The sequence below is a fragment of the Salvia splendens genome, chromosome 19, assembly GCF_004379255.2.
Source record: "Salvia splendens isolate huo1 chromosome 19, SspV2, whole genome shotgun sequence".
NCBI lineage: Eukaryota > Viridiplantae > Streptophyta > Magnoliopsida > Lamiales > Lamiaceae > Salvia > Salvia splendens.
The window spans coordinates 6726323-6738874 of NC_056050.1; the positions used below are offsets into that span (position 1 = coordinate 6726323).

The 12552-nt window shown below is 35.8% G+C and overlaps 1 protein-coding gene, 1 non-coding gene and 1 pseudogene across 2 annotated transcripts; 2 read left to right on the top strand and 1 right to left on the bottom strand.

Annotated features, from left to right (window-relative positions):
• Window positions 1-4406: 4406 nt before the first annotated feature.
• LOC121778346 (protein SPA, chloroplastic-like) lies at window positions 4407-6811 on the top strand. Its single transcript, XM_042175673.1, has 5 exons — window positions 4407-4733; window positions 4823-4906; window positions 5042-5093; window positions 6197-6353; window positions 6520-6811. Exons 1-5 carry the CDS (start codon window positions 4587-4589, stop codon window positions 6539-6541), a joined length of 462 nt encoding a protein of 153 aa, XP_042031607.1. The 5' UTR covers window positions 4407-4586; the 3' UTR covers window positions 6542-6811.
• Window positions 6812-7176: 365 nt separating this feature from the next.
• Window positions 7177-7258, bottom strand: TRNAS-UGA. The gene has a single exon. It is a non-coding gene; the product is annotated as a tRNA-Ser (tRNA).
• Window positions 7259-8111: 853 nt separating this feature from the next.
• LOC121779392 lies at window positions 8112-12434 on the top strand (annotated as a pseudogene).
• Window positions 12435-12552: the final 118 nt, after the last annotated feature.

Consider the following 12552-nt stretch of genomic DNA (forward strand, 5'->3'; position numbering starts at 1 on the left):
TATGGAATATTCCAACCTGGACTCCTAAAGTGGGACACACAAAAATGGTAAATCGGGACTCCTAAAGTAGGACGGGGGGAGTATTTTCTTGTAATCCAGGTGAAGCAATCTGGCGGAGAAATACTCATATCACAAGAAAAGTAATATGGACTCCACATGCTACTAACTCATTTCACTCATATTTATTATAAAATTAATATATAAAAATAGGACGCATATTCTATTAATTTTTTCTACCCACTTTTTACTATATTTCTTAAATCTGGTATCAAGTCAACCAATGCCGATTAATGAAAGACGGCGGGTATATGTGATAAATAAGATATCCATAGGTAGGAATAGAACATGTCTTGTTGTCATCGATGTTTTTCCTTTCCATTTTAAACCTGAAGTTGTCTGGTTCTTGCTGCCTGGGACATCTTTATTTGCATCTTCAGATGGTCGTGAAAACATTGTTTCTTGATGTGTCTTCACATATTTATTCGACCTTATTCCTGGCTGATCAAAGCAAACCAACAATGTAATTATTCTGAAATATTGAGCATGAGGTAACATAAATTATATATAAAAGAGTAATATAATGCTTACATTAAGAATTGCTTGACCAGTATTCTCATTGATATATAGTCCATAACCAGTTGGATGATTTGTCGAACCTTTCGTCATCCTTGATTTTGTGGTTCTGCTTTTTTTACCTAGTTGGATTGAGCCATTATGCCTTTTTGATGATTGCTCATCCCTCATTTCATTTCTGCTTTGAGAGAGTGACTTATTTGTTGCATATTGCTCTAGACTTCTAACATTATCTTCTCCGGGCTACATTAAAATTAACAATAAAAACATTGTTAAGAAACCACAATTTTATGAGAGCACTTTATTGTAAAAGGGGCTGAGTAATAGTACCATATTCATCTTTTGAGGACATCTTCTTATATTATGTCCAGGCTGCTTACATATTTTGCAAGTCATGATTCTTCCTTTTCTGGATAGTTTGCCTGCCTTCTGAATCTCATTTTTATCTTTCTTTCTTCTAACTTTAGGCCTCCCTGGTAACTTCCTGTGAGCCGGTGGTGCAATTTCTTCTTTACCAGTTTCGGCCCACAAGTTCTTTCCTCTCACGGGTTGTATCATGAACTGATAGGCCTTCAAATATGTAGATTCTATATACCAATGAGCAACGAAATTTTCTGGCTCCAACCCTTCACTGTGCAGGACACAAACTGCATGTTGGCATGGGATACCGATAAGTTCCCACTCTCTACATGTACAACTTGACGACTTCAAATTAACGATATGTCTGTTATCTTGGTCATATACATTAGAAACCTCATATCCTTCATCCCCATTCCAAACCATTTGCCACTTAAATGAGAGCTCTTTGTTTCTTTCTAATTTTTACATAGGTCTTGGTCCAACAACACATATCCAAGTTGTACAAAACTTCCTTTTAGCATATAATCTTCTCGTTACCTGAACTCTTATATCTTCCAACATAGAAATAATTGGCTTACACCTTGCATCTAGTATCCAACCATTGAATGTTTCAGCCATATTATTATCCACAGAATCACACTTTGGAGTTGTCCTAAAGTATGCTTTTGAAAAGGATTCAACATTGTATTGCATAAAATCTTCCAAAATCACATTTCCCAATAGATTCATTTCTCTTAACTGTGACTTTAAATCATTTTCAAAAGTACTCCTAGCACACTTCCAAAATGCTATCTTTCTCTCTTCACCTTTCCATTTTTTTGCCCAAGCTGCGTAGACGTGTCTAGCACACATTCTATGTTCAACCTCTGGCAAGTGCTCATTAATTGCACTATCCAAGCCCTACAGTAGAAAAATATAGAATGAAAATTAATATACAACATGTAAAAAAAGTCCAATATGAGAACACTGATTTATTTTATACCAATATATTACACTTACTTTTTGCATGTCAGATATGATGGTTAGTTCTGCTCCATCTCCAATAGTCAAATCATACTTCAATAAATTCAAGAACCAACCCCAATTCTCTTTATTTTCAACAGATACGACTGCCCAAGCAATTGGAAACATTTGATTGTTTCCATCTCGTCCAACAGCACATAAAAGTTGTCCTTTACATACACCCTTCAAAAAACAGCCATCTAAACCTATTATATTCCTACAACCTTCTGTCCAACCTTTCTTGCATGCAGCAAAACATACATAAAAACATCTAAAATGGTTGATATCTCCACCTTCATCTTTTGAAGCCTTGACCACACAAGTTGTACCAGGATTACTAGAATTTATTTCTTGAACATAATCATGCAATCTCTTATATTCCTCGGTATAAGATCCTAATAAATCAGCAATCACCTTTTTTCTGATATTCCGAGCTTGAGTCAAGCTAATTTTAAGCTTCAACTCAGTTTTGCATAGATTCTTTAAGTCTCTATACTTAATAAAAGGTGTAGCCCATAATCTATCCTTCAAGAGTTTGGACAAAGACTTGCTAGTAGCCATGGGATTGGTGTTTTTCCTGTAACACTTATGGTTAGGCACATAAGTTTTCACTACAAAGTCATTATTGTGACTGTTTTTAGATGCCAAAAATTTCCAAGAGCATTTTTCCATGCATTCAGCCCTAACTCTGACTTGATCGTTTTTAATATAATGAATTTGTAAACCCTTCATTATAGCATACTTTGCAAGTGCATCTCGACACTCTTGAACATTTTGGAATATCATGCCACAACAAAATACTGGTATGGTTGCCATTGGATCAAAGCGTACCATTTCACTTGGTTTTCTAAGTGCATGGTCTACACACTCTTCATCTGACTCACTATAATAGCTACAACAATCATCACTGTCATAATAAAAACTCCCGTCAGAATCGTTACCCTCTTCTAATTCATCATCCTTCTCTTCTTGAGCATCATCTTCTTGGGAATCACATATAATGTCATCTACATATGCATCCAATTCATCATCAGACCGAGTATTATCTTTACCATTAAATGTGTTCTTCTCCTTGAAAGATCTTATATTTTTCCTTGACATTTTTACTTCTTCATCATCATCATCAGTCAAGAATGCTATATCCTTGTTGATATTATCAAAAGTTTGTTGTAGAAGTTCATCTTCCGAGCCATTATCATCTGACAAATCAACACCTTGATTGACTCCTCTATCAATTACTTCTGTTTGCTTAGAAAGAGTGACTTCTTTAGCTAGATTCTTATGTTTGACATAAAATTCTAACTTTGTCTTCTTGTATAACTCACTGACAATGCTCAAAATGGCCTGATCATCTTTTACTAGTACAAAATTTCCTTGTTTGTGATAATATAACCCATCAATTGACTCCAATTCATATTGCAGGTCTTCTTTAACATAAGATATAATCTCTGGATATGAGATCTTATCAATGTCCAAGGCATCACACACTTGAGTAACTTTTCCACCAACATAGCGACGTCTACTATCATCAACAAATCTACTCCCATGATGTATTGACAATATAAATGTTTTTTCAGACATTCTGCAGAAGCACAACAATGGTAAACCGTAATATTTATGACTATAAATGTGGATATTTGCTGGTTTCAAATTTTAAACTTATGTACTCAAAACGTCTGAAATTAATGTATCTAATTTTGCTGTGTATAACACCTTTTAGGATAACAAGTATGAATAGTGTTTATGCAAAATAAATCTTAAGCCTTAAGCAGTTGTCAAATTATAGATAAACCTGGTCAAATTAAACTATGGTATAATCTTTATGAAGTGCATACTCCACAAATCAATATTGGAACTATAATTTTATACTACCAAACATTCACAGCACGCACACAGAAGAATATTTGTGTTTCTTTAATTTACATATTCTCGACCAAATTTCATTGTATGTTAGTGCTGAAGAATAAAAATTCAAAAATCAAGAACTTCTCAGTTGACATACCTAGAAATCTCTGCGCCCACAATGATATTAGCAATTTCAAAGCTTATTGAATATTGGGAACAAGAACTTTCATAGGAGAAATATTTATGACGGCTATTAAGAAAATTTATTTAAAGGAGGTTCACGTAGGGTAGAGTGTAGCATGTTTAATCAGCGGATTTCATTAATTAAGATATGACATGGAGTTTATTTTAATAATAATTTATGAAGTGGAATAAATAAGATATGATGTGGATTATATTTTAATAATAATTGATGAAGTGGAATATATTTAACGGTTAAGTTAACGGATTGAATGTAAACCGTTAAAAATGATCTATTGATATAAAATCTAGAAGTACAAGGACCAATTAAAACGGAAATATTATATAAGGACCTATTGAAATAAATAATCAAAGTACAAGGACCTATGGAAGTGTTTTTGCCAAAAATTTACAAAAACCTGGCATGATTGTGTTGAAGAGAAACATATCTTCGACAGTGTTGGGAAATCTGAACAAAATCCCACCAACCATTCTCCAAATTTTCCATGGCAAAGATTGAAGTCAGCCCCACACAATCCACAGTCCTCCACTGAAACACACCAATAGATTCTCCTGTCCATCATATTATTCAAGGATTTGCTGCAATTGATTAGGGAAAAGGGAAAATGTTAGCTTCTCGCCTCAACTCTCCATTTCTCCATTGCCCCATTAAGCTTTCCTCCCCATCCCCATTTCCAATAAAACCCCTCAAAACGCAACGCTCTCCCTCTTCCTATCCGTGCGTCAGAGCAGTTGATCTTGATCAGAACACAGTACATAACATTTTTCCTAAAATCTATTTTTCTATGCTCTCATTAATTTTTTCTCCAATTGCTAATATGTGTAATGAATTTGATTGCAGATAGTGGCAATTACAGTTGGAGTGGTCAGTGTTGCAGTCGGGATTGGAATTCCTGTTTTTTATGAGACCCAAATTGATAGTGCTGTAGGTTTTCTACTTCCATTTTCTCATCATTTCCCCCTTTTTTTAGGTCTTTTAAATGTTCAAGTGTTTAATGTTACTATTCAATTATGTATTGATAGAGTTTTGATATGGAGTCTTTACTGTTGTTTTTCTTAGGCCAAGAGAGAAAATACACAGGCATGCTTCCCCTGTGAAGGCTCCGGTGCTCGTAAGTCGTTCACATTGTTCCCTAAATTGACATTTCTAATTGATGTGCAACAGTTGAAGGTTTCTAATTAGATGTTGCTATCCCATTATGAAGTTTGCCTAACTTTGCGTGCGCACACACACACACTTGCTATATGAAATAGGTTCGAGGAGATATTGATCCAATTACAAAGAGAATGCATGATATGTGCTTGTCAATTATGGTTCCATTAAGGTTTAGTCGTATGAATTCTGAAGGCCGTAGTTGGGAAAAAGAAGGATACATAAAGAAAGAAAGCACTACTTGAAATAAAATTGATTATTCTTGGTTGTTCTTTTGTTCATTGTTACTTTCGAAAACATATAGTGTTAGAAAAAATGTATCAAAATGTGTATGATACATTTACTAATATTTACCTCAGATTTTCCTGACATATACCTTATACAGAAGCTAAAAGTTCCATATGGAAATTTATTTGTAAACATATTGCTAAATTAATATTAGGGGCCGGCTTGACTTGCTACGCATTGGTTTATTATACAAGTAAGAGCCATGCTACTTCAACTCCAAACAAAATTACAAGAGCCGCTTCTTCTAATGCACGCCCCATTTATTCCACCCATAATAATCCAATTTGAGATCCCGGTGAAGTATGGCGTTTGATTAATTATGATGATCAACAGATAAGTAACAGAATGCAGAGTATGCCAGTTTCTGGTGTGTTATCCAGTTACTATACATGATGATCAATCTGTTTAATGGGTCCAGTTATGAAAGAAGAAGGTTTTCAAAATTCAAACGTTACTCTTTTGATTTTTATTGTTCTCCTTTTTCTTAATGCATTAATGTGTGTATCTCCATGTTATGCATTATGTATTGATTGATATGGGACTAGTCTAGTGCTGTTTTTTTATTACCTAGAGGTATCTGGCTTCAGATCATTGATAGGGGCTTTTGCACAAATCTGTTCATGCCTTCTGCTGTATAAGTGCACTTGTTTGTGTGTCCTTTCCATTCTCGTGCGTACGCAGTAGCCGACGTTTAGTACACATGAACCGAGTGCTTTTCCTAGATTTGTAATCAGCTATACTGTATTATTCAATATTACTACAATTTTTCTGCAGAAAAATGTAGATTTTGCTTGGGTACCGGAAGTGTGTCTGTTGAGCTTGGTGGCGATGAGAAAGAAATTTCTCGGTGCATCAACTGTGATGGGGCTGGCTCATTGACGTGCACCACCTGCCAGGGAAGTGGAATTCAACCTCGTTACCTTGACCGTAGGTGAGTAGACTGATCATATATCGTTTATCTCCATTGGTTATGTAAGTTTAGTTACAGCTATTATCGGTGTATACAAACGCACAGAAGAGTGGAAACTGTATGCCTTGTAGTGGCCACCTAAGGATGATGAACACTTACAATTATTCTTCTGTTTTGCCTCAATCAGAGAGTTTAAGGACGACGACTGAGTGCTGCAGAGAACAGCCATGTGTTCGGATGAATTCTCTAATGCCAAATTAACTGTCTTGAAGTTACATGGATGGGGGGCATTGACACATTTTTTGCGCAAATACATATATATTTTTTTGTGTATTTTCTTGTTTTTGAAGTAAGTTCATCTAATGTTTTATACTATGGCTTTTACATGCATTTGATGTATGTTAACTGAAAGCAGATGTAGAGAACAATGTGTGGAAAGGAGAAATTATATCTTCAGTTTTTTATGATAGAAGAAGAAAGAAATTGTGTTGCACATGTAACTTGATAAGAGAGTAATATTCATTTGAATTGATAAGAATCCAACTACTAAGATTCAAAACTCTACTCAAGAATCTCTCTTTGAACAAGATTCAGTTCTTTAAAATTGAAGAAACGAAAAAGTTTTACTATTTATTTTGTGATATTAAAGGAAGTGGAAGTGAAAATATTTCATGTATTTTGCGACATTTAGGGGAAACAAAAGTGAAATGGTTTTTCAAGATAAATGGAATACTCATCTAAATTTTTTAAAGTTAAATACTTGATCATATCTGAAAATACTGCTAATTAAACCTCTATAAATCGAGAAAATAAATTGACTGCAAATGTGTATGTAAAATAAACACGTCGACAGCAGGGTTCGAACCTGCGCGGGCGAAGCCCAACAGATTTCAAGTCTGTCTCCTTAACCACTCGGACATATCGACAATATCTTTAACAATTAAAAGGAAAATAATGATATTAATTACCCACAAATGAGGGGTAAGCATGTGACTGCAGATCCTAGTTGGGATATAGATCAACAACTTTTTCCATATTGAGGTTATATTTATGTACTATTTCTCTCGTTCTATATTAATAGAGTCATTTTAGTATTTCGGAAAATTTCAAGTTAATTGAGTCATTTTTATTTTTGACAAAATGTAACCATCTATCTTATTTTATTTTTTCTTCATCTCTTTTACTTTATTTACCATCCACTTAAAACGCTATTTTTAAACTCTCTACCGAAAAGAATAGGATCATATGTAGATATATTTATTAGCTACAATCTATTGGCCTAGTTTTAGAAATACTAGTTAAAATTATGGAATATTTTGCGACAATGGCATATTATATGATTGTCAATATCTCTCATCCAAAAGAATTGAAGAAAAAAAGAAAAAAAACAAGAATAGACAAATTACAGTTAGAAATTGATAGAACTACCAACTAACTTAACTAACATCTACAGTCTTCAGCAGCATTTATCGGTCCTCTGTTTTCTCCTGCAGACTCTAATCACGTTTACATCTTGCCAATCCACCACATTATCACTACTTTATCAAAAAATTCTCTAAAAATATATCCATTCTCCCATCCAAAAATACCCAATACCTTGCTCACTTCAAAACAGTGTCAATAAATCTGAGATTAATATTTCACATTTTGTTTGGTTGGTGTTTTCTTGTTTCATCTAATTTGAAGCAGTAATCGCCCTTTAACAAGCTAGGGTAGATCATCATCATTATTGAATTTTATAGAAGAAAATTTATAATCAATCGTTTTCATCCGTTGACAATGATGGATCGGAAGAAGAAAAAGGGATCGTGTTGGGGTTGGTTCGTGTTGTTGGTAGTGTTAGGAGGCATCGCATTCTCAATTTTCGTACTTTTGACGAACTCTAAATCGGGCTCGGTTTTGGCTGCAACCTTCTCCGTCTCTAAGAAATATTCCAACGCTCTAGGCATCGCAATGCAGTTTTTCGACGTTCAAAAATATACTTTCCCATCACTAATTACTCGTTCTTACACCGATTGCCCTAGGGCAATCGGTGTAGGCCTAAAGACAATATGAGTTCTCTATATCTTGATAGATTAGTCTTTTAGGATTAATTTTTCTGTTTGGTTTGTAATGTTAGTATGGAGTGGTGAATTGAGAAAAGAGTTAGTCATAACCAACTAACGACGTTTGAGAGCGAACTCGGAGTAGTGGCTTGGAAAAAAGAAGACAGCCATGATTAATAAGGACGTTGGCCTTTAAGGGATTGATTGTTACTGACACTAGTATTTTATGTCAGGTTGTTTAAGACAACTGATGTGATGTTTATAAACTAAACATATTCTATCTCATAGCAGACTAGTCTTTTGAAATAAGTTAGTAATATTTTGTTTTTAACACTAAATACATGTGATTGAAATAGTTGTGATAAGGTTGATGGTTGTTGTTGATATTTGATGGTGATGGTTGGTATGTGTTGGGTGCAGCTGGAAAGTTGGAGGAGAATAACATAGCTTGGAGAGGGGATTCTTCTTTGAAAGATGGAAGTGAGGCAAAGCTTGATCTGTCCAAGGGGCTGTATGACGCCCGGCGATAATATGAAGTTCGGATTTCGCATGGCCTTCACCGCCACCGTGCTCTCGTGGGCCATTCTCGAATACGGCACGCACCCAAATGATGCTTGTCGATCAATTGGAGCCTGCTCAAACTTCCCTCAAATGGATCACCGATTTCCTCGTCAACGCTCACCCGGTCGATAATGTCCTATACATTTAGATTCATTCATCATCACTTATGCTATTATATACTCCCCGAAAAATAGTCATATTTTATCATTTTGAATAGTCCATCAAAATTATTTTCTATCTATTTATAGTAAGTTTTTTTCTGTTTAATTAGAATGGTTCCATTTTTCAGTACCAGGATATCGAACACAGGGAATAAGATTGCAACTGGCTATTATATACTAAGCGTCATATACTATCTAGAGACACATAGTATTTTTGGGTTTTAGTAAGATTAAACTAGAGAAAAAATATATAAAAAACGTATAGAAACAAAATAATACAAAGCAGGCTAAGAAAGTAGAGTTTTAGGATCCAACTACTACGACCTAGTGATGATTAATCTCACAGAACCTTTACCTTTATGTGTCTCCAGGATTATTAGGAAAGTCGCGATTTTCAGATAAGCCCTCTCTCGAGTGCACTTATCCAGTAGATTAGACTCTAACTATCAAAGTCTCCTTCCAATAGATTAGATTCTAACTCCTTAAGTTCCTAAGACTCAAGCCCTCACAAAGGGTCCCCTCTCTCGGGTGCAGATAAACCTATGTGTTGTACTCGTTCCTTTTACCACGTAAAACTAGCTATCTCTCGATTAATCTAGTTAGACGAACATAGTTCTCAAGTTGGCTAGACAAAAGAACAATAAAAGCACAAGAACAAGCAAAACAATCACAAGAGCTAGAAAAAGGTTCAATTCAATAAATCAAAACATATTCATAATAGTTTTCACCAAAAAATCTACAAATGATGTTTAACTACTCATAGACAAGTAGTAAAAACAAAAATAAAAGTATAAGACATGAAAAGAATTGATAAAACCCAAGGTTGAATCTTCAATCTTCAGTCTTCTCTTGCCTGGATCTGCAGAGCTCCGCTCCAATGAAAGATGGATGAATTATGTATGGAATATGGAATGGAAAAGAGTGTAGAGAGGGGGTAGGATTGGAGGCTCTGAGATGAAGATTATAATTTAGGTTATGGGTATTTATAAGTTAGAAAAAGATTTAGAATGGTAAAAAGTATCCTCCAATTAATTGAAAATATAATATTTTCGAATCTGTAATTAAAAGGAGGGATTTGGGCAATAATTTCTTCATTCCTTGAATTTTCGCCTAATTTCCGACAGCTTTGACTGCACTGCGCAATGTTCGTAGAATTACAGAACTCCGATTGAGACGTTTAAGGTATCCACGCGAAGCTCTTTCGAAGACGGAGAGAATGACATGTAGTAAGCACTGATTGAACTTCAAACTTGCTGGCAGAATGAGCTCGAGCAGAGGCTGCTACACCTTGGCCTTTTTGCACATTTTTCTATCATTTATCAACAAACACATTCAAAATACCAAATGTATAATATATGCAATTTAAGAACATAATTTGCATGATTGACATTTAAAACTAGTCAAATCTAGCTCTTAAAAATATGCAAAATCCGTGTTTGTCAATACTCCCCGAAAAATAGTCATATTTTATCATTTTGAATAGTCCATCAAAATTATTTTCTATCTATTTATAGTAAGTTTTTTCTGTTTAATTAGAATGGTTCCATTTTCCACTAACAACAGACCAATCTGACCAATCCGTCACTATTTTTCTTACATCAACTAAAATTATTTTTTATGGACGGAGGAAAAAATATTGGGAGGTGGGTAATCCTAAGGTAGACCACGGTTGCAGGAACAAGCCGGAGGATATGACGGAAGCGATGCCTCTGACGATGGTGAACGTCACGTCTCCAGGGAGTGACGTTGCAGCCGAGGCAGCTGCGGCTCTGGCTTCGGCTTCACTTGTTTTTAAGAGCGTTAACACTACGTATTCGAGCTTGCTTCAGAAGCATGCTCGTCAATTGTTTGCATTCGCAGACAAGTATAGGAAGTCTTATAGCATCAGCATTCCTCAAGTTGGAGAGTATTATAACTCCACCGGCTATGGGGATGAGCTCTTGTGGTCCGCAGGATGGCTCTACCACGCCACGGCCGAGCAACCTTATCTCGACTTTGTGACCGGGAAACAGGCCGGTCAGTTTGCTGATTGGGGGAATCCATCATGGTTTAGCTGGGACAACAAGCTCCCTGGAGCCCAGGTAGTTTCAGTTCTCTTTTTATACTGATGTGAATATTTATTTATTTTTATTCGTCAACATAGATACATACTACTACTATTTTTGTCTATAAAAATAGTCTTGGTAGTGGATGATATGAGTTTTGATACAAAATTAGTAAAATAAGAGAGAAAAAAAATGATTTAGGTATTGCAAGTGAAAAATAAAGTTCACCCCAGAAAAAATTACCAAAAACAGATAAAGACTAATTTGGTAGATGGTCCAAAATAGAAAACTATGACTATTTTCCATGAACGGTGATAGTATTGGACTAGTACATGTAATTAAGCATGCATGTGCTCGACTGCAGGTCCTAATATCTCGAATTAGCTTCTTCGGAGGAAAAGACATCTCCAACTCCGACATCCTCGTGCAATATCGAGACTCTGCAGAAGTTGTAATGCGCGGCCTTCTACCGGAATCACCATCCGCCACCTCCAGTAGAACCGAGAGTAATCTTCTTTAGCCTTCTCGCGTTTACAATTTAAAATTTAGAATATCCAAAATATTATTTCAATAATTGAATATAGTAGAAAAATGTTATAGTATATACTAAGTGAACACAGACCGCTCACGTTCAGTCCACGTTTAGCATTATTTATTTCGGCTTATACATTTAGTTTGATTCTAATACTTTCAAAATTATTATTAATTGGTGGTTTTAATTTACATCGACATGAGATATTTGTTTAAATACATACAGATGGTTTGATATGGGTAAGTGAATGGAACGCATTGCAGCATCCGGTCGCATCAGCGTTTCTAGCAGTCCTCTACAGCGACTACATGAACGCTGCACACCATAGCGTGCGATGGGACGACATTTACGCCTGTGGATCTTCGCGAATTCGCACGGACACAGGTATGCATATCTGTATAGTTTTTCACTCATGCAATGAGACCTATTTATTTTGTAACAAATGGTGTTAGGTCGAATACGTGCTTGGTAACAACCCGATGGGTATGAGCTACGTGGTGGGGTACGGTGGGAAGTTACCGGAATACGTGCATCACAGAGGGGCCTCGATTCCGGGGGATGAATTCCCCACCTGCAAGGAGGGTTTCAAGTGGATAAGCCTAACCCTAATGTGGCGGTGGGAGCGCTTGCTGGCGGGCCCTCTCTCAACGATACGTACGTGGACGCAAGGAACAACTCGATGCAGGGCGAGCTAACCACCTACAACTCTGCTCTCTTCGTTGCTCACCTCCTCATCTGGTATTAAACCTTTTGCATGAGGGATGAAACAAAACACAAAACCATAGTTTTGTTTATGGCTTTGATGAGATGATGTTTTGCTAAGACCAGTTTGTTTGGCAGTGCTCGACCTGGTTTTGTTTTCTCTTGTGCCCATTT